This window comes from Scleropages formosus, chromosome 25 (genome assembly GCF_900964775.1).
Source record: "Scleropages formosus chromosome 25, fSclFor1.1, whole genome shotgun sequence".
Classification (NCBI taxonomy): domain Eukaryota; kingdom Metazoa; phylum Chordata; class Actinopteri; order Osteoglossiformes; family Osteoglossidae; genus Scleropages; species Scleropages formosus.
In genome coordinates, this window is record NC_041830.1 from 17,694,569 (window position 1) to 17,721,768 (window position 27,200).

At 53.0% G+C, this 27,200-nt stretch overlaps 3 protein-coding genes across 6 annotated transcripts; 2 read left to right on the plus strand and 1 right to left on the minus strand.

Moving 5' to 3' along the window:
- Nucleotides 1–4,360: 4,360 nt before the first annotated feature.
- mau2 (MAU2 sister chromatid cohesion factor) lies at nt 4,361–11,222 on the minus strand. The gene is made up of 19 exons (XM_018731402.2): nt 10,951–11,222; nt 10,554–10,571; nt 9,560–9,625; nt 9,291–9,386; nt 9,092–9,186; nt 8,707–8,734; nt 8,343–8,498; nt 8,076–8,222; nt 7,833–7,923; nt 7,621–7,724; nt 7,327–7,404; nt 7,114–7,179; nt 6,924–7,007; nt 6,750–6,799; nt 6,588–6,665; nt 6,383–6,494; nt 6,178–6,268; nt 5,902–6,029; nt 4,361–5,791 (listed from the first exon to the last, which is right to left on the minus strand). Exons 1-19 carry the CDS (start codon nt 11,182–11,184, stop codon nt 5,717–5,719), a joined length of 1,797 nt encoding a protein of 598 aa, XP_018586918.1. The 5' UTR covers nt 11,185–11,222; the 3' UTR covers nt 4,361–5,716.
- Nucleotides 11,223–12,083: 861 nt separating this feature from the next.
- armc6 (armadillo repeat containing 6) lies at nt 12,084–15,687 on the plus strand. 3 transcript variants are annotated; one of them, XM_029249366.1, is made up of 8 exons: nt 12,087–12,123; nt 12,298–12,471; nt 12,668–12,753; nt 12,847–13,417; nt 13,517–13,662; nt 13,743–13,874; nt 14,005–14,142; nt 14,323–15,685. In XM_029249366.1, the coding sequence occupies exons 2-8, from the start codon at nt 12,351–12,353 to the stop codon at nt 14,533–14,535; spliced, it is 1,407 nt and encodes a 468-aa protein (XP_029105199.1). In that variant the 5' UTR covers nt 12,087–12,123; nt 12,298–12,350; the 3' UTR covers nt 14,536–15,685. The 3 variants fall into 3 exon arrangements, with proteins under 3 accessions (XP_029105201.1, XP_029105200.1, XP_029105199.1); XM_029249368.1 differs by having other exon boundaries at nt 12,084–12,471; nt 13,719–13,874; nt 14,323–15,687; XM_029249367.1 differs by having other exon boundaries at nt 12,084–12,471; nt 13,758–13,874; nt 14,323–15,686.
- Nucleotides 15,688–16,284: 597 nt separating this feature from the next.
- slc25a42 (solute carrier family 25 member 42) lies at nt 16,285–22,718 on the plus strand. 2 transcript variants are annotated; one of them, XM_029249406.1, is made up of 8 exons: nt 16,285–16,626; nt 18,230–18,360; nt 18,932–19,043; nt 19,192–19,217; nt 19,302–19,468; nt 19,553–19,669; nt 20,282–20,433; nt 20,521–22,718. In XM_029249406.1, the coding sequence occupies exons 2-8, from the start codon at nt 18,280–18,282 to the stop codon at nt 20,844–20,846; spliced, it is 981 nt and encodes a 326-aa protein (XP_029105239.1). In that variant the 5' UTR covers nt 16,285–16,626; nt 18,230–18,279; the 3' UTR covers nt 20,847–22,718. The 2 variants fall into 2 exon arrangements, with proteins under 2 accessions (XP_029105239.1, XP_029105240.1); XM_029249407.1 differs by having other exon boundaries at nt 16,314–16,626; nt 18,205–18,360.
- Nucleotides 22,719–27,200: the final 4,482 nt, after the last annotated feature.

Genomic DNA, 27,200 nt, shown 5'->3' on the forward strand with positions numbered 1-27,200 from the left:
GCACAACTGGGCACCACGTGACACAAGAGAGGAGCAAGGGGCAGGTGGGGCACCTCCACACTGTCCACTCCATCCACTCCACTCCGCTCCACTGAAACCTGGGACCCCCGGTGAAGTCAGCCGGGCCAGGGATCAGGGTGCTGGATGCCGTGGAGTTTGCCGTGACGCGCCGACCCGTCCAGGACGGTGTGCGCGCAACCCTGTGCGGACCACGTGGGGTCCCGTTAGGGTCGGGGGTCACTTGGCGTCACAAGGGGACTGCTGGCTGCAGAGGGCCGTCGTCTGCTGGACCGTTCTGGATGTAGTGGATGCTGAGGAAGCCTTTAAGTGGAAGCCTTTAGCTCTGTTATTTCTTTAGTTTTTCCTCGGTATTGTGTCTACAGCGTTCGAGTTTCGCCAGTTGGCCAAAGTACGCGAAGTGCGTACTGACGTGTGAGGACTGCAGCACTAGAACAGGTTCCTCCAGCAGGGGTTCCAGCTTCTCACTGGCGAGCCTCCTGCCGTCCGCTCGTCTGAGAGACGAAGGCCACCGACGGTGCGAGCACGTGCCCCCCCATCCCCCGGGCCATTGCAGGGATCAGGTTGGTGCGGCGCTCTTAACCTCTTATTGCCTAAGGTCCTGCTGAGCTCTGGATTTGAAGATCCCCGTATCATGAGACGGAGCGTTTTGGTCGATCGCGCCGGGCGTGTCATCAGCTCTCATCCCGTGTCCAGGTGCAGTTCTGCACAATGAGTTCCAGGCACGAAAATGCTGTCTGATGGACAGCAGGGGGAGAAGGCGCTGACTCCCGCTTCAAGGTACACTTTGTGTCGGTCGCATTTATCCTCTCGAGAGCCGGAGCAGTTTGTGGCACCAGCGCTGAAAACAAAGTCACGGCTCCAAGTGTAGCGACCCGGCCGAGGTCAGAGGCCAGAGCTTCTCTGCAGCTGCGTTGCCGGGTGCCAGTCTGCACGAGGCAATAACACTGCGGCCTCACCTTAATCCTCACTAATGTAGAGCGGCAATGCTGGAAGTACCCCTCCCTGTCACCACCAGCTGGACTCACTATTTGGCAGGAAGTGGCTCCTTCTGAGACTGCCTCCATGCCGTGGCGTGCCGACACCTATTACCTAGTAAGCATCAGCAGCAGCGCCGTGGCTCGTAACGTGTCTTTCTTTCCGGCGCGCTCTCTAAGCCGCCCGGTACCCGAGAGCCGCTGAGGATTACTGCTCTTAAGCAGCGTGGCTCAGGCAAGGCGGCCGACGGTTTCTCCTCCTCGAACCCTTAGCGCAAGAAAACCTGCAGAGAGCAAGTGGCGCGAGGCCAACGTGACAGTGTGACAGCTACCGCACGGCGGGCTGCAAGCGGAGACAATGACGTGCGCGGGCCTGCAGGACTGACCTCGATGTCGCCAGCTGTCCCCGCTGCAGCGCGCCGTGGGACGCAACCCCGGGCCGGGACCCGGGGCCGGAAAGCGAGTGTATCGCCGGCGGCGGTGGGGGCAACGACCCGCCTCCTTGTGCGCGCCACCAAAACGGCACACGGTGCTGCCGCTTGCCTTCCTGCAGCGATCATGGTACATCTTGCTCCCTCCAAGGTACAAGGGCAAGGCCCTCCTCTCACCTCGGCTGAGGACGCCAGGTCACAGGTGCTTGTCCCCCCTGCTGTCCTGTCGCGTTTAGGGGACAAAGACGGAAAAGGGATGTAACGAAGAAATAAATCTGCAGAATTCGTATGTGAGCTCGTGCTGTGCGTGTTTTTGAAAGAGCCTACAGCATACTCCGTTTCTTTACCTCAGAAAATGAGGTAAAATAAAGCAAAGCTGCACCATGTTTTCAGAACCTAGTGCTAAAACTACCACGTTCACCTCTGCTGGTTCAAGTTCAAGTGGTTTTTCTTGCCATTCCTCTATACAGCCTGTGTGCAGTGGAGCGAGATGTCGTTTCTTCAGGGCTCAGGACTACATACGGTGTAAATACACAACCGTGTGAGACGAGTGCAGGACAGTAAATACGCAGGACAGGGGCTGTAAACTCTAAACCCTTTTGTAGTGTAGCAGCAAAAAGTATTAAGTAGCAGCAAAAAATGAGTCCCATAATAACCCTGGATACCCTGGTACCCTGGATATCGCTAAAGGCTACGGTTACACCGGGCCTGTTTGCTGCAGGCAGATGTAAAACAAGGTTATATGAGCGTAAATGAAAATACATTCATAGTGTGTTGAGGGGAGCAGCAGACCTGTGTTTTTCAGGTCCTCCGCACCATCTCAAGTCCAGTGTGACTTCTGGGCTCGCCCGTCCCGTCCCGTCCCGTCGCTGTGACACTGTTACAGTGTAAACCTGGTGAGTGTCGGACAGGCGGAGAAACACAAACCTCGTTCACCTCACCTGAAGGACGGAGCGAGAGCCAACAGGAGCTTTTACTGTACTTCGATCGCAGGTGGGGTGCAGGGGGGCTTATGAGCCGGAGCAGCTCCTCTTCTTCTGTGCAATGGGGAGGATCACACATGGTCACACGCCGTCACACGCCATCACACGCCGTCACGCACAAAGCAGTGTTTGCAGCCGTCACGTGGACTTCAGGAGGCCACCGAGAGCTTCAGCTCAACATGATGGTCACACAACACGTGTTCACTTCCTCCACTGCTACTGCGACGATATTCTTTCACCGAACTGCAGTCAAAGAAATTCTCGGTGACGCTCTCTGGGGGGGCGGTGATGGGCGACACCTTGTCATCCAGATGATCACACATGTTGAGGGACTCCTGAGAGGCTCAGTGCTTCAAAACATGACATCGACAGGCTGGTAACGCTTCTCCTATCAGTGCCGCCACTGCTGCTTGACTCTCTGCCGGCTGGACCTGGTGGGTGCGTGTGAGAGGGACGCTCTCTGCCTCTGAGCCGCCCAGTTATATTATATCCATGAATAGCAGCATTTTTATTAATCTTATGGACCACTATTTATTTGGCACTTTCCTCCAAGGTGACTTGACATGTGAGGTTTGAACACTGCACTGCTTGATTTACCCATATATAACTACTCATACAGCAGGGTAATTTTTACTGTATCAGTTCAGGCTCAGTACCTTGGTCAAGGGTAGAACAGCAGGGGCGGGATTTAAACCAAGAACTTTCAGCTGCAGGTCAATGACCCTAACCACTAGGGCATCTCCTGTCCCAGTGTGGAATGATATGTACTTCATGGACTAGACCCTACACCCCAACCAGACTGCTACCCTCCTCCACCTCTTCCCACTTTGTGGTCCCATGTGTAGAAGGTCCGAAATCAAGCAAAAGCAGCAAGTGGTTTTTAGTTTTTAGTTCTGGTTCCGATGTAATGAAATGACCTCCCCCTCTCACTCAGAACTGCTGAATCTCTCTCTACATTTAACATTTAAAAAGGGTCTTAAAGCTCACCTCTTCTGGACCCACTTTCTCCTCTAACTCTTAAGTTCATGTTAATGTGTAAATGTTCATGCTAGTCTATAATCTTTTGATTGTAACTGCTGAACGACAGATAAAAGTTTCATGCTGCTACCGGTGTGATGTACATTGGTTCATATGGTGGAAAGTAATTAACTGTACTTTAAAATCATGCATCTGCATCTAAGTGTCTCTTCCTGCTCACGTAATGAACACATTGTATTTTCTATGAGATGTACGTCACTTTGGAAAAAAGTGTCTGCTAAATAAATCAATCTAAATGTAGACTCTATGACTAGTGTAACTACGGTAATTCCTGTAGGACACATGCTACTATGGTACATGTGACATCAAAATTGTTCAGAAACTTCTAAAAACAATTCTCAACATTTCCAACAGACAAAAGTGCTTCTTTTACTAAATTTTATTCTTTTTTTTTTTTTATAAATATTTTGTAAAACCAATATCAGCATTTATAAAACCAGGAATAAGTGGCATTATCCAAAGTTTTTGTATTCCCATTTTTAATGTATATTTAAAATATAAACACTTGGTTGTTTCCATTTTATTTTTTGCTCTGGTCTATGTAGGACAGTAAAAATACATTACATACCTAACACATAAATGTTTCATCATTTTAATCATAATAAATGTTATATAACAAATGTCCTAAATGGGAGAAAACTAACATGAACCATGCCTTTTTCAGCATTTTGAAATATATATATACAAACTAAATACTGAATATAAGAAAAAGATTAATATTGATATCTAGTATACAAATATTCAAAATTTACAAAATTTAATGGATTTTTTTGTTCAAACTGTAGAATTTAACAAAAAAGCTATATATTTTTAAACAAAAATATTATTCAAACATTTGTGTAACTACCAATATGAATCCAATTTGCAACACACAATACAAAAAAAAAAAAAGTTTCATGAACTATGAGATAGGATGACTGTGTGACTTCCTTGAAAAGTTTATTACACATACTAGGTATGAAAATAAAAATAAAAGTACTGTAGGATGTTAAAAAAAAAGAGGGTTTTTTTCTAACATCAACCCTGCAGCGCAGCGGATGCTGCTGTACAGTGACCGCTGCTGGACGACTCGGGGACTGCACGTGGCAGAGGGCTTTGCATAAAATCTCGCGCTCGGGCACACACACACACACACACACACACACACACACACACACACACACACACACACACACACACACACACACACACACAAATAAATAAATAAAAAAACTTCAATACTAAAATATTTCCGCTTGTTCACTCTTTTGTTCCTAACTGCAGCTGTTTTACTGCCTCTTTTCAGTAAGGAGTGTAGTTATTTCTATACTGCTAGAACCTCGACTGGCGAAATAAGAACCAAGCAAACAAAATCTCCCCTTGTGAATCTCGGTTTTGCTCGAATACTTTCAGTATCTACTTATTTTTTTTCTTACTTTAAAAGTAACCATTAGGATTGTTTAAATGTTGTGAATAAAAAGAACATCATTTAGATTTAAAAAAAACTATATATATATAAAAATGTTCCTTACACTCACAATATCCACCACAGTCAAACAGGATAATTTGAGTCTCAAAATGTTTAAAAAAATGTATGTCTGAATAAATTACATACGTAAAGAGCATGAATTTTTTTGAGTGACATCACGGATGACCAACCCCTTGGTCCACACAGCATGGTCCACCTGTGAGGGGCTGCAGGTACATCAATAGATGGGAGGGACCCTCGCGCAGTGCTCTGCGGACCATTGGGGTCAGTGGTTTCCGAAGGTCAACTGCGGAGGAGGTCCGAGGACAAATGGCAGCGTGCCAACTCCCCGACGAGCTCCTCCCTGCACCACTCCCATAACCCTGGGAACTGGCCTGAGAGCAGCAGCCTGCTGGTGGAGTGCATCCACCCTGCTCATTCTGACTCTCACAGACTCCTCTTTGCCCCATGATGCACTGCTTGCTCCTTGGTGTGCAGGACCGCATTGCCAGTGCAAGTCCATCTGACATTTCGCACACATTCCCACGCTCCAGCAAGCTCTGCCTTTTTTTGAGGTAGCAGCACAAGTCTGGCTCGTCCATCACCTTGGAGTGTCTGAGGCTCTCCGGCAGCCCCTCCCCTCAACCCTGCCCCACAAGATCCCAGAAACCTCTGGTCAGTATCTCTTCTCCCATCCTCCCTCCTTTCGTATTCCTCTACCACGGAGACAAATTTTGGTCCACATCTGCATACGCATGGATCTGAAGGATCTGGCTGAAGGCAGCGAGGTGGGAGGAGATGGTGGCCGTTTCACAGTGCGGGTCACAGCAGGTTGGCCAGGCTTGTGGTGGGGCCATTCTGGGCCTGGAACTGGACTGGCGGGGGTCCATCCGTCCACTGTGACACAGGAAAGAGCGCTGAGGATCCATAAATGACAACACTGAAGACACCCATGGCAGAGGTGCACCGAGGACCAGCTCGCCTCTGACTGCACAGCTCGTACTCACGCTGATGAGGTTGTGTTCCGGGAGGCTGCAGGCCGCAATGTGGTCCTGTAGGAGCTGCTGGGAAAAGTTTTGGTGCATCTGAGCTGCTTCGTGGGCCTCCATTGTGTTCCCACAGGCCTTGTTTAGATCTGGGGAGGCAAGAGCAGCAGCTGTGTCAAGCAGTCAACTCTTCCAACAGCTTAATGCTTCACTGGTCACATTTCAGCTGTGAGAGACGCTCTTTGGGTCAGACAGTCAAAACCTGTGTGTCCCAGCAATGTTACAGGAAACACGTACCTTTTAGCAGAGCCGAGGACCACAGCTGCACGGACATATCAGGGATTTTGCTGGCGAGCTGCATGGCTGGAACCACCATGTTGTTGCTCTCCTGTGGAGAATGAAAATGAGCAAACGAAGGAAGGCAAAAGAACTAGAGCCAAATACATTAAACAGAAACAGTAGAAGGTGGTCACACTTGGGCCAAAGAGAGGACCAAGCTCACCCTGTGATTCCCCAGAACATAGAATATGTGTCCCAGAAGGACGAGGGAGCAGGCAGTCAAGCGGTTCAGGTCCTCAGCATTGGACATCTTCAGAGTCTCACGCAAGAAGCGCCTGAAATGACCAGTTAGGGAAAGACACTTGACACCGAGCCCATGAGACACTGGCGCGAGTCGGAGGTGTGGCGAGGGGATGCTCAAAACTCACTTGGCCTCGCTGTAACGTCCCTGGAAAAAGGAAAGGAGTCCCCGGATATAGAAGGCAGCAGCCCGCAGGCAGTGGGAGCTGGCAAGAGAGAGGCAGGTGGAAGTGAAGCACACAGAGACACGTAGCGCTAATGTCCCCACACAGCGGAAGGAGTTCACTCACCTGACAGGAAAGCTGCGGTCTGGGTTGATTCTCTCCAAAAGGCTGTAAAGCTGAACGCACAACACACAAGGAACTGGAGCATGAGCGGCAGACAAAACCTACTTGGCTACAGCAGAAACTGTAAAGCACAACTCCTCCTGTAATTGGGTCACGCACACGCACACGCACACTGACCTCCTGGTGACGGTTCCCTTCCCTGATGTAGACGCTGGCCAGGTTGGTCACAATGAAGGTCCACAGCTCTTGGTGCGTGGTCAGCTGGGGGCAGCAGGTACGCCCAGGTTAATGGCTATACAGCAAGCAACAGGCACCGGTAGGGGATTCTAGAAGCTTCTCCAATGGCCGAGGGGCACGTTAGACTCACCCGCAGGGCCGTGGTGAACTGTGCCTCTGCGTTGTCCATGCAGTTTACAGAGATGCAGTATAAACCCTGGTGGGAGAGAAACGAGAGTGTAAACATTAACTAGAACGCTCAGCTGGGACGCCCAGTAAAGGTCCTTAAGCTCACCCACTCAATTAAGAAGGAAATTCAGGTAAGAAAGAATCTGTTAAGAGAACAAAAACCAGACATACTCACTAGTAGAGTGTGGAGCTGAGCAGCGTGGCTGGAGAAGAGCCGAGGAGACTGCTGGCATAGCTGGCATACCTGGGAGATCTGAGGGGGATAAGTGCCAGTCAGCATGGGGCCTTACTCAGAAATCCATGCAGCACATTGGCTGGATGTTCAGCTGAGGATGTGACACGAGGGCAGCAGAAGGGGCATGAAACACACCAATAACTGCAACAGATAAGGAAACAACGCAGCCTCCTATTTCACATTACTGCAGAGCCTCGACACGAGACGGGGTGCCAGAAGCAAAGGTGGGCAAACCTCCTGCAACGCTGTGGCTTTGTGGCCCGTGACCAGTCGGCACATGATGATGTGCTCCAGCAGAATGACCTGGAATGAGGAGAGGATGGGACTGCAGTCCAGCACTGCAAGAGGCAGACAGACACAGACCAGATGAGTTTGCGGAAGGCACGGTGCGGCCACACCTCACATCTGAGGGATAAAAGCACTTTCTCCAGCAGCAGCTTACTCACTTTTAAGCTTCTCCAGCTGCATGAGTGCTTTGTCTGTGTACTTCTGCGCCTTCTCCAGGTAGCCAGCCTGCATGGAATGCATGACCGTCACCTGCGGGACACAGAATCGACAAGACAAGGCTGTCTGCGATGCATATTAGATGTTGGGGGGGATGATAATAAGACGTTAATCAGGGCGTAATTCCGTGCGGCCCAGCACGTACAATGGAGGAAAGGTCCTTCACAGACAAGGGTGGAGCTTACCAGGTAGACCAGTACACACATGTGCTCCTTGGGCAGCCAGTGGAAGAGGTCTGCGGGGTTGCTGGGCAGGATCTCGTCATCATGCAGCGTGGAGATGGTCTGGATGCACTGCTGTAGCTGCTTCAAACACGGCTTGACGCTCTTCACCTGCGCGGACCAAAGTAAAACAAGGTGGCTTCACACTTTTGCCCACCAATTCAGCTGGCATTCACATACACTGTCGCTTCATTCACTGAAAGGAGGAAACGGGCACCAGGGATGGCTCACCTGCCCTGCGTCCAGGTAGTGAGTCACCTGCAGTACCAGGAAGAAGACCCTGAGAGACTCCTTTTGGATGGGATTTCCTTGCCAGTTCTCCACAATCTGCCCACACAGTGTGAGCAGCGGGTGCACCTCCTGCAGTTTACGTTCCATCAGCAGCAGCTGTGCACGTGAACAATGACAACCGCAGCGTTGTCACCACAGCAACCAACCAACTGTCCTGGCAACATGAGGCCTGACCAGATGAGCTTTAAAGAGTCAGGACTATAATCTGACCTTTCAGCTACAGGTACAAACGCGCACACAGTGTGATTTTTTTTTTTTTTTTTTTAGAGATCTTGAATTTTTAATTAAATAAGGTGCAACTTACCATCCCTTTACTCAAAAGAAACAGTGCTCTGAAATGGGGGGGGGAGAGAATCAATGTAAGTCACTGTCCACAAAAACACAAAGTAAACGACTTTCCTTCATTATCACATTGTCCTGTACATAATATTAACAAAGAGGCAGCAGGTTTGTGACCGAGTAGCTACAAATTCCGATCACTGCGGAACAATGTTGTGTCCTTTACTGTTGGCAATTCAGAGTAATGTCTTCAGTAGAAATGCAGCGGTGTGAATGTGAAAGTCTGACAATCTAACACAGGTAAACTGCTTTGAGAAAAATTTTTTAAAACAAAAGTTATGAAAATAACAAAGAGCACTGATAACAACAGAGTACATATGGCTGGTGATGAGTGACAGGAGCCAGCGTACCTTGTGTACTCGGAGCCCACGACCCTGGCGTACTCAGCTCCCACTCCCAGGAGGTCACAGGCAGACACCAGGTCCTTCTCCAGTGTGTGCAGTTGCTGACAGGTACAAACACAGAGCGAGGTCACCTTCAGTGGGCTCAGAGCCAAACATCAATCTCACGCCACACACACTTTGAATCTGTGAGCAGCTGCTGTCTTACCGCCAGCTGAAAGAGCAGCCGACAGTGCCAGTAGGGTGTCTGCTGGGAGATCTGGATGGCCTTTCGTAAGAGTGGCTTTGCAGAATCCACCAAATTCTTAAAACAAATGTGCACAGCGACATAAATGCATCAGCTTTTCAAGTGGTATAAAGAAGAGACAGGGAAACACATGCACATCACTAAAAATCCTAACTGCTTTTCAATTCATTTTTTTAAAAAAAGGCAAGTGAGCACCATCAGTGGCCCGAGAGATAGAAAACACCACCAACCTGCTGGCAGTAGAGTTCTGAAAGAAGACTTGCAGCTTCAAATTTGACATCTTCAAATTGAGGGACTTAATCCTTCAGTTAAAGAAATTACTTGGTGGATGACATTGCACACAGGTAATATTTACTCACATTTCTCATTTACTCACACCAACGTTGTAAACACTATATAAATGCATCTGAAGAAACCTCCAACAGTTTTACATTTATTCATTTGTCAGACAGGAGTCCAAGGCGACACACAGCTCGGGGTAAACGAATGTGCGTCGGCAACAGACAATGAGCCACACACACAGGACTACGGACACACAACTTGTGCGTGTGACACCACCACGTTGCTGGTTCACATACCTCCAGTTGCTCCTATAGAAATGATGTTCAAATAGCAAATACACAGATAATCACAGCAGATGGTGTTGGACTCATTGATGGAGCTGTCAGCAGATCAGGAAAGAAGTGGGTCTCAGAGATGGGTTTGAGACCCTTATTAAAGGTGAGTGGGAATCAGCTGCTCAGAGGGACGCATGGGGTTCAATCCACCGCATTGAAGAGAAAAGCGAGAACCTACAGACTTTGGATTTCGAACCCCTGCAAGTGAGACCACCAGACAGAGGAGCACAGCGCCCCTGTTGAGCTGTAGAGAGCGATCGAGTTCTTCAGCTATCAGGATCTATATTCTTTGACTGTCCTCTAGATTCTGACCAGAGCGGTGGACTTTACAGTCAATACGTGTCGTGACTGAACAACGCACACACGGAAGCGGGCAGCAGGAGAGGTGGTGGTTACAGTTGCCGTATTCCACCTGAAGATGTCAGGTTCAAATGCCACCTTCTGCTGTAGGACCCTAAAGCAGAATAATTCCCTCGACTGAACTACAGAAACTAACCCGCCGACTGCATAAACCACTTTGTAGTTGTGTTACTAAGTGTTATCTAAATAAAGGCACTTGAGTTGTACAACTATGTGTATGAAGGAGTCAAATGTATGAAAAGGATATTTGTTGCGATATAATCCACTGAAAAGAGAGAAGAGAAACATGGGTTAGTCATGAGAAACGAGACTCACTGGAAGCTGGTCTCAGACACTCAGTCACATCCTCCACACGTAGATTTCTACGAAGTAAACCGCAGTTCAAAGACACGTTGAACGTGACTGATCGTGTTCAGTGACAAAAGAGAAGGGCTCCACGCCCTGCGGCTCTGCTCCGTCATTTATTTATTTCTGTTGTAAACAGATGTGACAGTCCAGTCCTCAGTCAGTCTCTAATCAGCCCAAACATTGCGGCTCTGGGGCTCCGTTCGAGCAGCTCCCGCTCAGTGAGAGCGTTCCTCCGCTGCGGCCTACTCCCTCCCCGCCTCTCCACTGCATCCTCGGACTCGCCTGGCCGCACCTACCGCCTTCTCGAGATGGCTCCGGGCGAGCTCGCTGTTCTTCGTGTGGTGGTAGAGCACGGAGCCCAGCTGAAGGTGAGTCCGGGCCTCCACCCTCTGCGGCGGCTTGAACTGAAAGACGGCCTGCAGGCAATGCACGCAAAGGCGAATCTTGGGCGGACTCGAGGTGCGGAAGTGCTCGGCGAAGCCCAGCAAGGCCAGGTACCACGACTCCGGGGCCTCGCCGCCAGACGCCATTTTGACGACGACGACAACAACAAGCACCACTGCCTGCCGCTGTGCAATTCTCGCGAGAGTTTACCTGCCCAAAGAGAACACCGTGGAAGAACTCAGACGCAGAGTTCGCTGGGAAACGAAGTTCAAAAGAGAGCACAGAGCACCTTAATGGAGCTTATAAACATGGGGGGGGAGGTAGGTAGGTGGGTACACTCTCAAGTCAATTCAATTCTGTTCAGTTAATTTATTTCTAGAACGCTCTTTCATCGGAGTGACACAGAGGGCTGAACAATACAATTAAATATCATATGGATAGCCAGAAAGAACTGTATTCTGATAACTGGACGGTACTTGTACTTTTACCACTAACTTGCTACAAGTCTTGTACACCCTGCTGTGACAAGAACAATAAAATCTCACTCTGGTTGAGTAAGCAGGAGACAAGTAAGGTCGATGTAATGCACTCATTGTCTTTTTTTCTGAGCTCATGTACGTCCTTGGAAAAAAGCGTCTGCTAATGAAATGTAAATGTACGCAAGCAAGGGATACCATATAACCAATGAAATATCACAAATAATACTACTAGTAGTATTAATATTAATAGATGCCCATTTAATTTGCCGTTTTACAGTGATCAATCATAAACGAAGTAACAAAATACCTTTCCTACCGCAACCATTGTTCTGTGATGCTTAAATAACTAACTTCGTCTTACAAGAGAAATGTAAAGTTGGGAAACCAATGAAGGAGGCAGAAGAAAGGGGAACTGTGATTTCAGCTACTTTGCAGTACCCGGGACGATTAGTGAGTCGGTCTCCGTTCGCTCCCCTTATTCACGTACCCGCCACCCTACGGAAGTGACGTAACACGCTTTGAAAAGCCCCGTAACGTCTGCTGCGTCTCGTACGTTCCCGGCCGGTTTCCGTTGTCAGCTGAGCTCAGTGGAAGGCAGCTGGGCGGGTGAGGTTGATGAACGGCTAATTTATTCACTGCGCTCATATTAACCGGGAGAAAAATCGATCCCTCCTTCTAATGTAGCCTAGGAGAGCTATAGTATTTACTATATATATTACTGCTGCTGATTCCTCGGCGCTCAGACGTCTCAACGCTGAATTCCGTCGTTGCTCCACTCAGCCGTGCGGAGGCGCGCGCAGACGGACATCATCATCATCATCATCATCATCATCATGGCCAAACGCAGGATCGCCCAGGAGACCTTCGACTCCGTGGTGAAGGAGAACATGGATGAGTTCGACATGGAGCCGGAGGAGGCGCTCAGGGAGGCGGTGCAGCAGTTCGAATCGCAGGGTGAGTCAGTGAGCATCACTCGTGCGGAATCATCATCATCATCGTGTCACTCTGCACCTGGCGACCTCTGTCTGTAGCTTCTCAGTTTTTGCAGATGATGCTTTGAGCAGAAACTCAGCCCCGCTTGTCATTCTGGCGTCTCAAGTGTCCAGGTAAAATACAGTAAAATGTGCAGTAAAGTGACGTTTGCCTGCAGGCGTGGACCTCGGCAACATCGTGAAAGCGATTCCGAGCGCGGAGTCGGACGAGGCGAAGCAGGACCAAACGCACGATGTCCTCAAGGTGGGAACGACGGAGCAACTGATCTGCACTTGCTGGAGAACAGGGAACCTGCTCAGGCAAACGTGGTAAAACGGCACCCTTTGTCTTCCGCAGGCTCTCGAGTCCCTTCAGCTCGGTGCCGCCGCATCCTGTGCTGAAGGCCTGTGTGCCGATCTCAAGCACCTTTCCGAGCAGTGCAAGCTGGGGTTCGCGCAGCGCCACCTGGCGGCCCAGAAGGGCGCCTATCCCGCAATCCTCGGCCGCTGCGAGCGGGCGCGGGGGGAGCCCGGGCCCCTTTTGGCCGCTCTCTCCGCCCTGTCGGCTCTGACCGACGGACAGCCGGACCTACTGGATGCGGAGGGGCGGGACTTCCTCTCCGGCGTGCTCCGAGAGGGCGGCGCCGACCCCGCTGTGACCTGCATGGCTGTGCGCGCCGTGCGCCATTGCTGCGTGAAGCACGAGCAGAACCGGCAGGACCTGGTGAAGGCGGGCGTACTGGCTCTGCTGACAGGTGCCATCGCCCGACACGCCCGTCACGCAGAACTGGTGAAGGAATGCTGCGCCGCCCTGCGGGTCATGACCTTCGACGACGATGTCAGGGTCCCGTTTGGCCACGCCCACGAGCATGCAAAAATGATTGTTCTCGAACACAACGGCCTGAAAGTCATCATCGAGGCAGCCAAAGGTGACGACAAGATGTGCTGGATGTTTGCGTAACGTGCTGGATGTTTCTGATTAAAAACAGTATTTCACTGAAAATGCTTGTGATCTTGGTTGCCTTTAGCACACCCCGAGAACGCGAGTGTGCTCAGCGAACTGTGCGGAACCCTCTCCCGCCTGGCCGTGAGAAATGAGTTTTGCCAGGACATTGTTGATCTGGGGGGTCTGAAATTCATGCTTGCCCTGCTGGCAGACAGTCTGGATCACCAGGTGAGCTCCTTCGTAGCATTTATAAGCCTCTCTGCTGGTGGACCAGGAGTGTTGAGCCTCCTTCAAAAATTTTCCCGCAGGACCTGGTGAGGCAGGTGCTCAGTGCTCTGCGGGCTATAGCGGGAAACGACGATGTCAAAGATGCCGTTATAAACGCGGGAGGAGCGCAGCTTATCGTCCTGGCCATGAACAGACACGTGGGCAACCCGCAGGTTCGACACGCTTCCCTCATATGACCCCCTTTCCAGGCTGGGTGCCGATTGGCTGTGCCGATTTTCCGTTGCACTCGTTCTCTGTTCTTATTGGCTACTCCCCGCCCCCACCCCCCACCCCCCACCTCAGGTGTGCGAACAGGGCTCTGCCGCCATGTGTGTCCTCGCTCTGCGCAAACCTAACAATTCCAAGGTGATCATGGAGTGTGGCGGAGCACTGGTGGCCCTTCAAGCCATGAAGGCTCATCCGGGAGAGGTTAGCGTGCAGGTAGGAGTCCTGAGGGAACACGACATGTTACCGGTTTACTGCACCACTGCCTTTCTTTGTCTTCATCTGTTGAAATTTGGCTGTAGCACTTTCCACAACATGGGGCACGCAGATGTCTCTGCTTTGTTTGCTATTTGGTTAAGCGCTCTGACTACGCCCCTCACCCCGTCACGCACGCAGAAGCAGTGCTGCATGTTGCTGCGGAACCTGGTGTGCCGAACGCAGAGTTTCAGCCAGCCCATCCTGGAGATGGGGGCGGAGGCTCTCATAACTCGGGCGCTGGCGACGCACCGCGACTGCGACGATGTGGCTCGGGCAGCGCTGCGCGACTTGGGCTGCAAGGTGGAGCTGCGGGAGCTCTGGACGGGCAAGAAGGGCAGCCTGACCAACTGAAGGCTCCGAGCCCAAGAGACCCCGGCCCGAAGAACGCCAGTGTGCTCGCTGGGTGACCTGACCGAGCGAGGCCTGTGAGACCGCGCCCCGACGCATCATCGGTGTCTCGGTGTGCTCACTGGTTGCGCTGACCAGCTGAGACTGGGACTCTGCCTCTACAGGCTTGGATGTCACATCGGGGGGGGGGTCAGTCCACTGAAGTGCTGTTTCTTTTCTCTTGTACAGCTGGATGTTGGCATGCCTTTGTAAACACTTTTCAAGTGTAATGACTTGTAGGCCATCCTAATTACCCCTTTGCATGTAAAGTGGTGTGTCGTCTTCAACGAATATACACTGGCTCCTCAAGCACACCAAGACCACCGTGCTCTGTGAAGTGTGTCTGTGCATTAGGGAGCTGAGCGTCTCCCGCAGCAGAGCTTTACGCAGACACGGTACTCGACGTATTTGCCGGTAAGGTGTAGAAGTGTCAAATGTAGCTACAGTAAAGAATAAATTCTGTAAAACTTTTGAAATTAACTCCAGACGGCAAACTTGATAATTAGAACCAAAATAACTAAAGATAAATGTTGTCGTCTTGATCTCGTATCCGCTGTCGCGTAAAGAGCTCGTCTTTTTATGAATCGCCGCCGCTCCGCAAGAGCACGCGGGAGCTGTAGACGCTGTGGATGTCAGTTGCCTTAAGGTGGTTCCTCACTCTCACTCCTGGAAACACAGGCTGCCTTTGCTCCACTACAAGCACATATTTTAGACAATATGTGAGGAAGGTACTAATGCAAGTGGGAAACGCTTTTTTTTACCTTCTGTAACCGCACTGTTTAAGGCAGGAGGAGCCAGTGTACTTTGTACTGTGGTAAAAGTGCCCTGTGCCTGCAGCACCTCTTTGTGTCCTTTGTCTAGATGATGAACTCTTCATGTGTACTTTGTGGAACTCTATTGGAAGATTGCTCTGTGGCCTCTGACCCTGCTTGAGGTATCGGTGAAACGGTGCCCCTTTGCTCTCTTTTTGAGACGACGCTCAGTCCTGTTTTTTCATAAATTCAACTAAAGTCTTGAACGTCTCTGCTGTGTTTTTCTGAAACTTTGCTTGTCACAACCGCCATGTTGCAGCATGGCCTACGCTCGATAGCTCGCCGCAGACCGGGGCCTGCGCCAGTCGTTCTGGTCAAATGTGGCTAGACGGCGAAGTGCACGGGTCCGTTCGTCACGCACAACTCTCCGCAACGGCTCCCTTGGAAGGAAGGGGCGCCGCGGCTCACGGGCGGAGGTCACACCGATGGGTCCACACAGCCCTACTCCCTGCTCTCATTCAATGGAATTAGGAAGCAGCCTCCTGGGTTTTGTTCATGTGCCTTTCCAGCTCATCACAGCGAGCCTGACACTGTACTATACGGTATAGTACGGTACAGTTGCACTCGGTTGTACCATCAGAACTTATTCCTTAAAGTGGTGTAGCCAGATCCCCTGACGCAGTAACACTAAAACTGTTAAAGTTACACAGGAGTAAATGAATCAACGGGCAGCATTGCAGCGTAATCACATTTGCATGACCTGGACCAGCGTACAGAACTGGGCGCTGCGAACTGAAGTCCCTCTGTTCTCACTCCCCTCCTGTAATCCAATCGTCGGCGCCTACCTCCTGCGACTACATTTCCCACAATGCACTCGGCGAGATCCCTCGCCCCTCAATTTAGCCAATCGTAGCCTGCGCCGCCCAGCGCCTACATTTCCCACAACGCCCTGGTAGACATTCCCTGGGAGAAGCTGCTGTGACAGGATCGCGCCGTGCGAGTACTTCGTGGGGCTCTTGCTCTCGTACTGTGGAGGAGTGGAGGGCTGCGCTGGACGCACGGTGGGAACACTCCTCAGCGGCCGACAGGAACGTGCGGAACGAGTTCGCGGTCTGAGTCCGTGTCGCGAACGCGCACACCTCGCAGCTTGACGTGCGGAAGGTCGCAGAGGCTGTGCGGCTCGTCCGTGTCCGGAGCCCCCGTGCGAGCAGCGGCTGCCCGAAGAACCAGCGAAAAGGTCCCACCACGAAGGAGAGAGAGTCCCAAGACGGCCCACGACCCCGGGGGGCGCTGCAGGACACAGGTAGGTGGGGGTGCGCAGAACGCCCGCTGACACATTGACAGAGTGTGTGCGTCGGGAGCGCGCTTCTTCCTGCGCGCGCCGGAGGGGGGATAAGTGCTGAGCGGGTAGGTAAGGTAAGGTAGTGGGGCCCGGGGGTGCTGGGGGGGGGGCGCTCACGCACGACGGACCGAGGTTTCAAACCACACAACTCGATTTACGAAGAGGAACCCGCTGTTTACGAGCACAGTCGTTGGGGGTGGGGGTGTCGTTAATGCGTGTCTCGTGTTTGCGGATTTTTCATATGATCACGTTTTGAAATGGGGGGGGGGGGGGGTCACTGATGTAAATTAATCGGTGAATTTTGTTCTTTTTTTTAATCCCTTTCCTGTTAAACTCTGTATTTTCGCCCCAATCAATTCCCCCTCCCGCCAATTAATTCCATCTTAAATATAATCATGAGCAGCCCTCACTGCAGTAACACAGCAAACGGAGTAAACAGCCTGACAATCACAATGACTGACCCTTCGGTGTCCTATGTCTTACCTCACCTCTAGTTGTAAACAGGTGTTTTACAGTGTTTTGGCTGGAGGAGCGGTAAACACAGTAACTGACTGTACTTCGGGAGGTGAGTCACAGATCTGTGAGCGGCGGGGGTCGCTAACTCCTGTCCCCACCGCTCGGGTCTTTCAGCAAATGCCATGGTACGGCAGGAGTGAGCCTCCTCCCGTCGAACCCTGGTCCGATCCGGAGGGGCGTCCGTTCAGGACGCTGTCGCTCGGGTGCAGCAGTTGTCTCTGATGGGACCCCGGAGCCTCCGGACTCAGTTCCAGACCCTTAATGTCAAATTGGGGATTGACGGGCGACTGGATCCTCGCACCGATGTGCCGCACCCTGGTCATGTCATGAGCAGGAAGTGAACTAACTGCTTCCTGTTTCCGGGGAGCCACTTCTTCCTCCCAGAGCTTGATGGCGTGTCCAGCAGAGGAGGTCCTAAGTGAGGACTCGACTCTGTCTAAAGTGTGTGCGGGACCGGGGAGGGGGGAGGGGGCGTAACCCCAACCCTGGTGCATTTGACAAGGTCAGCAACCCCGCCCACCAGCCCCTCCCGGTACGCCTCTATTTTTACTCCCTTCGGCGTCCTGTGGTGTCCGTCCAGCGGACTGCCGCCCTGAAAAAGCAGCAGATGGGGCTTTGAAGGCAGTGGAAAGACCCTGCTGCGCTCGGACCCGCAACCCCCGTGCTTTGTCCCGCGACGTGTCGAAGCGGGCGAACTCCAGGTGCGGTGCGATGCGGCCCTGGGCTCTAGGGCAGTGGGGTAAAGGTCATGTTTACCGAGGTTGGCCTGGCGCCAGCATGGTGTTGCTGCTCCGGCTCTCGTTCCTGAGACGGAGCGTACCGTCGCACCCCCTTCGCAACGCTGCCCTCTAGAACGTGGTCAGATATAACTGCGGAGGCCAGGAGAGAGGAAGTGACATCACAGCCATAGACACTGAACTTGCAGTTGGAATTTGAACCTGCAGCCTTTTAGTCTTAAGTTACCTACATAAGCTGTCCTGCTCTGTGTGTGTGTGTGTGTGTGTGTGTGTGTGTGTGTGTGAGACACCCTCTGTGTGTCCATCTGTAGCGCACACCCGGAGCACCTGCCCGCATGACCCTGGTACCGCGGTGGCGACGATGGGCAACGGCATGCAGGAGCGCCAGGGGGCGCTGACACAGGGCGAAGTGCGGCCCCTCCCGTCCGCCGGCCAGTCAGAGGTGAGCGAGAGCAAGCCGATGCCCCGGGACCTCAGGCCGCCGACGCACGCAGCTTGGTCGCTTGGCAGGGTGGGGGGGCTCTTCCTGTGGGAGGTGGAGCGCAGAGGACCTTGGTTCGAGGTGTCGAGTCCACGTGGACCTCGCTGACCCCAGGCTGCTCTTTGATCCACGGCTGAACGATGGCTTCCCACAGTCCTTTCAGACCCCCCCTTGTCCCCTAACACACACACCTCTGTTTGCCCTCTATCTTCTTTCCTGCACGTTTTTGGGGGTAGAAGGCTGTCTTATCTTAGATATGCTACTAGTAAGTAGCAGCAGGGTGTGTGTGTGCGTGCGTGCGTGCGTGCATGCGTGCAAGACCTGCCCTCAGCATGGGGTTGTGTTCTCTGGTCAAGAGAGAATGTGTGTGCGTGCGTAATTGTAGCCTGCTGCCAGTTCCTTCCACTGGTGGGTGTTTAATGAGCTTATGTTGAAATTGTGTGTTCTGTTCTCTCACCGGTCCTCTGTGTGTGTGTGTGTGTGTGTGTGTGTGTGTGTGTGTGTGTGTGTGTGCATTCATGTGCCTCCTCAGGGCTACAAGCAGGGTCGCTCTGTGCTCAAGTCGTTGCTGTCGGGGGCTTTCGCTGGCGCCGTGGCCAAAACGGCTGTCGCTCCGCTGGACCGAACCAAGATCATGTTCCAAGGTGGGATTCCTGTCCCGTGTCCCACGTTCCGTGTCCCGCTGCTCCCACACGCAGCTGGCCGTCTTTGTGCCGTGTTGGTAGCGTGGTAGTGGCAGTGTACCGCGCGGTGCCCCCTGTGACTGACCGTCCCTCCTACTCCCGCCCCCAGTGTCCTCAAACAGGTTCTCCGCCAAGGTGAGTGTCGCCGAGACGGCACCGGCAGCGGTAAGCGCAGTGCATTGTGGGTAAGTGGCTCAGCGCGAGGCTCCCTCTCCACAGGAGGCCTACAAGCTCATCTACCGCATGTACCTGAAGGAGGGCTTCTTCAGCCTGTGGAGGGGCAACTCGGCCACCATGGTGCGCGTCGTGCCCTACGCCGCCATCCAGTTCTGCGCCCACGAGCAGTACAAGCACCTCCTGGGCAAACGCTACGGCTTCCAGGGGAAGTAAGCCCCCCCCCCTCCCCGCCGCTCTTGCCCCCTCGCACCCATCCGTGCTTTTGTTCATTCGCCCGCTGCTCTGCCTTTCAGGGCTCTGCCACCGTTCCCTCGCCTGCTCGCGGGGTCGCTGGCCGGCACCACGGCTGCCATGCTCACGTACCCCCTGGACATGGTGCGTGCCAGGATGGCCGTCACGCCCAAGGAAATGTGAGCTCCTCGCTGAACACCACTCTAATAATAGTAAAATGTGTCATACTTATTGTTATCCGTCATACATAGATGCTCCTTAGCACACAAACACAGTTGGAAGTTGTGTGCTAAGGAGCATCTATGTACGAACTCATGTTGCTCGTAAGCAAGGAAGTCACTTTTACTTGGAATATTTTGCCACGTTTGAGCTGCATTGAAGCTAAAAAGTAAGTGGAGTAAAAGTAGACGGTACAAGCTTCCACTCAATGGCGATTGTGTACCAGGGTATCCCACAAATGTGTGTGTGTGTGTGTGTGGCACTCCTATTATTATTGATCAGCAGCACTCAGGAACAGCACACTGGGGCTGTAAACACTGTGGAAGTGAGGTGAATTAAGGTGGTTCCACACTCTTACTCTGTCTGCTCTCTACTGCCCTCTGTAGATGCCCGTGTTTGTAGAAGAAGGAGCCTGGTGTGTTACGTATTATAGTTATTATGTTTTTTTTAAAGCGGTGTAACATAGATACCATGGTTGTGAGGACAGGTACCGCGGTGCAGCCCCCCAGTGAAAGTATTTGAAAGTGTGTCTGTGCAGTGATCATCCCAGAGCGTCACGTTCCCTCTTGCAGGTACGGCAACATCTTGCACGTGTTTGTGCGCATCTCGCGAGAGGAGGGTATGAAGACGCTTTACCGCGGTTTCACCCCCACCATCTTGGGCGTGGTGCCGTACGCCGGCCTCAGCTTCTTCACCTACGAAACGCTGAAGAAGCTGCACGCAGGTATGGGTAGAGTGACGTCACTGGAACGTGCTCACCGTGCCGCCACCCCCTTCCCCGCTCACCCCGTCTCTCTGCCTCCCCCCCCAGACAAGAGTGGCCGTTCGCAGCCCTATTCCTACGAGCGGCTGGCATTCGGCGCGTGCGCTGGGCTCATCGGCCAATCGGCGTCCTACCCGCTGGACGTGGTGCGGCGGCGCATGCAGACGGCCGGGGTCACGGGCCACACCTACAGCACCATTGTGGGCACCATGCGGGAGATCGTGGCCGAGGAGGGCGTGGTGCGCGGCCTCTACAAGGGCCTCAGCATGAACTGGGTCAAGGGCCCCATCGCCGTGGGCATCAGCTTCACCACCTTCGACCTCACGCAGATCCTGCTGCGCAAGCTGGAGCAGCTCGGCTACTTCCCCCGGTAACGCGGCAACCTGATGGGGGGGGGGGGGGGGGGGCAGAGCAGGAGGTGCTGTGGGACTGGATGGAAATGCTGACCCCTGCAGGACAACTGCTGCATTACAGCGGGGAGTGGTTTGGGGGGGCAGTGGGTGGGTTACAGGGGGCCCTTTGAAGGGGAGTGTGAGGTACGGCCCCATATATCTCCCTCGGTCAGCCTCTCTCTCTCTCTCTCTCTCTCTCTCTTTCTCGCTCACTCTCTCTCTGTCTCTCTCACACACACACACACACACACACCTTGCCTACTTTGCCTGAATTTCAACATGTTTCCTTAGTGAGTGCTTGTTCTGTTTGAGAGAGTGTTTCATGTCTGTGCCGCGTGTGCCGTTGCAGTGTTATCGTCCCGTCCGTTGCGTTGAGCAGCTCCGTTCCGAGGTCGCCTACGCTGGCGGGTCAGAGGTCAATCGGCTGAGCGTCGTTACCGGACCCATCAGACTGTTACGCGTCACGCTGCTGTAGCTACGTTTCCCAAGCTCATGGTTAGGAGCGCTGACCCTCACCTTCCCACCGTAGTTCACCTTCACCCTGAGCTCTGTTCCCTTAGAGCAACACTCTTTCTGCTGGAACCTGGAGACAGTATGCAGTAAATACACACATACATATATATACACAAAGGGCAGTGTGTGTGTGTGTATGAGTAATGTGTTCTTCATAACTAGTGAAGCTCTAATCCTTATGTTTAGAAGCAGTGATAGACGAATGACGCTAAGATCAAAAATCTGGATAACGGACTGCACAGAACAAGTATGGAGAGCCAGCCGCGAACAAAACGTGTGTGTGTGTGTGTGTGTGTGTGTGTGTGTGTGTGTGTGTGTGTGTTGCGGTTCAAAGGCCCATGTGAATGTGACAACCTGCATGAACGACAGCGCAACTGTGCGGGAGGGGAGCAGGATGTCGTGCGAGCGAGACGAGGGTCGCCGCTAACGTCTCGACTCGCACCCCTGCACCCTGGAGCCGCGTCTGGAGCTCCGTCCTCCTCGCGTTGCCGTGCCGCCGATTGTCGTCACCGCCGATCCTTAAGTGCCTCGGAGAGTCGTTAACCGTAACGGTCCGTTTCGGCTCGGCGTCCTCCCGCCCGTCTCGCCACGCGTCATTCGCTTTGTCTCCGTTTCCGTGCGGTGCGAGAGACGCGTGAGCAGGATCCCTCACAGCGAATGTGTTCCCACTGCCTTTAAGTGCCGAGCTGCACGGTTAGTTTACAGGGACGCGGCACGAGGCCGACCGGCTCCTCGCCCTCCTACGCGCACTTCTGAAAGACAATCTCGTCACCCCAAAGCTCTGGCGGACTGAATGCGTTGGTCGCCACCGCCGTGAGCCCGAGTGAGGCCTCGGTGCCCCCGCCCCCCACCCTGTAGGACTCGTGTAGCTCCAAGTGGCTTTACCAAAAACATAACAGTGGAATCGAACAGATTTGACTAATTTTGCATGTGAATTCAGAGTGTTGTACGGTGAGTGTGGAAATGCACAGTGGGCGCGCAGTGTGTGGAGTGTGTGTGGAGTGTGTCCTGTGTGGAATGCGAAGCTCCTCGCTGCTCCCGAACGCTCTGTAGACTGAAGCTGCCAGAAGCATCGCGTCCTCCTCTCTACGCCGTCTTCGTGGGGGGGCTCGAGCTGTAGGTTGTGTCCCTGAGTGACGCTGCCGACAAACGAAGGTCACGCTGTGCAGTACTGCTGTAGTATTACCACGGTTGAATGCAGTAAGTGGTATATTTGGGTGTCACTTCCTGATCTCACTCATGCTCACCTTTCATCTCACTAATTGTGACACAGAACAGGATATTTTTGTGTACATTTTAATTGTTTGTGCCAAGAGAATGTATATTAAAAGTGTTACTACACAAAGCCTCGTTCTGTTTCCTTTGTCGAAGGGAAGCCGTGTTTGCGCCCATCTTTCTCTAAAGTGTACTGCGGTAACGCGCCCACTAGGTGGCGCAGTGGTGTCACAGCGGTGGCAGCAGGGGCAGGTGGGACCCGGAGCTCTGGGATGAACTTGATCCTGATGTCTGTGTCTGAGGGTCGCTTTGGTGCGACGGGCCGAACCCGGTCGCCGACGTTTCGTTCACCGACTGCTCCGTCCCTCCAGTGACCTCCGTGGAGCGGTTCCACTTTTACCGCATTCGTATGCCGAAACAAAAGGTGTTCCATGCTGCTGGGCCAAGCGAAGGTCTGCTCGCGTGTGCGTTGTGCCCCGTGCGCGTTGTGCCCCGTGCGTTCCGGCGCCGCTGTTCACACTGCGCTCTTCCCAGCAGGGGGCGCCGTGCGCACCTGCTCTCAGGATAAGGCAGCGCGTGGTGTACGTGGGCCTGCGCTTCAAGGCAGCCCCTCAGAGTTGGCCCCCGACAGCGCGGTCGCGGTTGCCGAATGCCCGTTTGCGTGGGGCCGGTCCCGGAAGGAAGGTGCTCGTTACAGCACTCGGAGGCCATGTGGGGAGGAGGCAGCAGCAAGGTTGGAATCATTACAGGTCGACGCCCCACCCCCGCGCTTCACGAGACCCTCTGCTGGGAAAACATGGCCGCTGCTTTCACAGGGGCATTGTGGGTAAGGTGCTCCGCCAGGCTCCCCGTGGCTGCCGGCACTGCTTTCCACATGTGTAGAGCAGGAGATGGGATTCAAACCCAGGACCTCGGGCCTTCAGGCTGTAACTGGTCAGTCACCTTTCTGTGCTGCGCGACCCAGTGTGCTCTGCTGGGCTCCTTGGAGGAGGAAGGTGCAAAAGGACAGCGACCCGATGAGCTCCAAGTCCTGGTTCCGCTTGTTCAGCCATGGAAAAGACCCCCCCCCCGGTCCCTTTCAGTGGGGCGTTTCTTCCTGATCCCCAGCAGGGCACAATGCGCCGCACAGAGTGCTGCGGCCGAGGCGCTCGCGGCTCCGACGCGGAGGACAATGGTTCTCTCTCCACACGTACGCATGTGTGTATGTTGCGTGCGGGGGGGGGGGAACCGTGCAGTTAGCAGTTAGCATGACAAAAGCTGGGGTCCTGTGAACCTGCTGCTCCCTCCGCGTTCAATGGCGCTGCACTCAATGGTGGCCGACCTCAGCGCTTCTCGAACCCTGAGTAATCGCGTCGTCTAGGATCTCTGGCTGTTCTGATGTGCGCGCGCACACACACACACACACGTGTGCGGCATGGGGGGGTTTTCCCTGTGATGGACACCAAAAGTGAAGTGTGCACCCTAGCTCACATCCTGTGTCTGAGGAATAGGTTCCGCACCACCGTGACCCTGCACTTGTCATGGCTGGATGGACTGAAGAATTTCTGATGTATGTTTGAGGTCTCTTCTGTTTCCATGGTAACAGTAAACAAAGGGAACATTGCGCAGCTTTTACTGCCTGGCGCTTGCTGGTGAAGGCGACGTTAGGCGAAGATCAGGTGAGCTGTGAACACAATTGTGTAAGTCGAGGAGCCGCTGTGACCCGACCCCAGCTCAACTGAGCAACAGCTTGTCTGGACTCGGGGAGGGGTGCCGGGGGGGAGGGTCATCACTACACCCAGGTGAAGGTGTGGTCCACAGTGCCGGCGGGGGGGCACCAAATACAGAGGTCAATGACGGTGGGGCTGGGTGACGAGACGCAATATGCTGAGCGGGTGCCAGGGGACCTGTTTGGTGGGGGGGTCATTCAGACTGTCTGGTTTGATGGGCCATTAAGGTTCTGGGGGAGGGGGTCACCCTTGCTGGGGCACCGCTGAGGCCTCATTTCATCATCCAGGAGGACACGGGGGGGGGGGTCGAGAAAGGGACTCTGGAATTAGCTTTGCTGCGTAGACCTACCTAGAGTCCTGCTCAGGGGTCCAGGTGTGGAGAGGAGAGGAGATGCCACAACCCCCCCCACAGAGGGAAGATAAAAATCAATAACTGTACATGTAACTGGTGCTTCACAGACTTTCTCTAGGATCACAGCTGAGCCGCAGACGTTGCCACGGTACATGGTACTCGATCTCTTCGGGGGGGGGTCTGAGTGCCAGGAGCGGGATTTCGGGCTGTGAATGCATGTCACCAGAGCACATGTGACACAAATCGAGTGCCACCCCTGCCCTGTCACTCACAGGTCCACCTGGGGGGGGTGACACTGGAGGGCAACATCCTCAGCGTTAGCAGGGCAAATGGAAGGGTGGGAGCCTGGGGGGCACGAGGCAATCTCACGGTACAGCTGTTATTGGATGTCAGAGAGCGCAGGGGGTGGCTTTTCAGCTGAGCTAATGAACCTTAAACCAACAGAAATAATGGGATCTACAGGAAGGTGGGGGCCAATCATCAATCCCTGCCACCAGAACGTAGTCCCGCCTCTTAAAGGGACAGTACCAAGCTGTTGTACGGCACTACGGCAACAGAACACACCGCTTGCAGTTTCCGTGTCACCGCTGACTATTATGGTCTGTCAGGGCGGAGGAGTTCCTCCAGTATGGCTCTCAACACGGCCCCTTCCTGGAGGCTCCTCCCACGGACGGCAGAACACCTGCAGGTGGGTCCCTATGGCACTGCACCGCCATTTGCGTACTAACGTCAGCAGTATGTCCTGAAAGTACAAACTGGAAGCAGAGGAAGCGGGGCTTAAAGCTGACAAGACTTGCTGGGGGTGGGGCTTAGTGCAGTAAGGAGACAAATGTGCCATTCGAAAGTAACCCTTTTGGGCCATGTGAATGAAGTTGGGGTCCCAGTATGGATTGACAGGGGGTGGGCCCAGCCTGTCCAGTCTTGCGACGGGGAGTGGGAGTGGGGGTGGACCGTCATCTCGTAACCTGAAGCCAGTCTAGGGACCTTGGACTCAATACAAGTGTGTCCGCTATGCTAATGAGGGCGGGGCCAGGACAGCGAACCGTCACCCGTCTGGGTCCGAGTCTTGACACCCAGCGAGCGGAGCTGAGGTCAGGTTGGCCCCCTCTTTCCGGCCGACCTGCAGGGGCTCTGTGATATCACCACTGTGTGCCACCCTGACACCCTGTGTCTTGACAGTCTTCACCCAGACAGATGACACTGCCGCCATCCCATAATGCCTTTCAGCAGCATCCCGGCGGCCCTGGGAGAGCAGCGCCCACCAGCCCCAGACTATGCACACTGATGGAAAGAGATGAATAACAGGTTCTCTCTCTCTAACACACGCACACACACACACACACACACACACACATATACAAGGCTCAATGCCCTGTAGCACAATAGCGGTCATGGTAATGAGACCATATGTGAGCTCTGTCTGTCGTCTGCCCCACCTCATTTGCATATGGGAGGCAGTCGCCAGGAAGTACTGTGAGTGGGCCCCGTACTCATTGTTCCCTCCGTGTGTGTGTGTGTGTGTGTGTGTGTGTGTGTGTGTGTGTGTGTCTGAATGGGAGTGGCTGGTGTGTGAAGCCCAAGGCCTGAGATGCAGACAGCCAGTTGAATGCAAATGAAATTCAAAATACAAATGCAGCCCCGCGTAATCAGAGCGAGCGACACATCGACTTGACAGTGCCCCCGGTGGCCACTGTGAGGACTGCGATGCCACTTGGCCCCACGTACAGGTGCGCAGGAGGAGAACCAGGTGGAAGCCATGCCGGCGGCTCCATGGCCCACGTCTCCAGCACCCGGGGTGGACACCTATGTCTGGCCTTTCCCGGTCAACCGTACACAATGTTTCCAGTGCATTTTCTTCCCCCTGCTGTCAATGGGGCAGCTGCTAGTCTATTGGTTGCAGTTACTTCCTTTGGAGCCAGAGGCTGTAGGTTCCAATCCCATCTCTGATGTAGTTGCTTTGCACAAGCGTCAGATAAACATGTAAATGCTCCAGAATTCCTGAAGGCAGCCTGTGTTTGACAGGGGATGCCAAGTGGAGTGACACTTCAGGACCACATTCATTCTTCTCCCTTCCATAGTGTTTACAGCTTCTGTGTGTGTTCCTCACTGGCAGTCATCAATAATGTGATGAGCAACACTCTGCTTGCTCATTGGATCCATCAGTCACCACTGGACAGGAGTTTGATGATGGATTTCTGCTTCAGTCATTAAAAATGTATTATTGACCAATTTATTATTGGTAATTTATTCCTAAAATGTATTTTAGTAATTTCAGTTTCAATTTCAACTGCATCTTATAGTTAACAAGCATGTTAAGCTCAAGTATTACAGGGTGTTTTATAGCTAATATTTAGGATTTTTACAGCACTTCAGCAGTCAATAGAGGGATATCTATTACTACGACTTCACTGGTCATAACTTGGCGCTTAAAGTGACTCTGGATTTAAGAACAAATGAGTTTATGAACAGACTTGTGTTCATATGATGAGGAGCTGCGGTACCTTATCCTGGACGAGGTCTTGCCGCTGAAATGTGTCCCATCCAGAG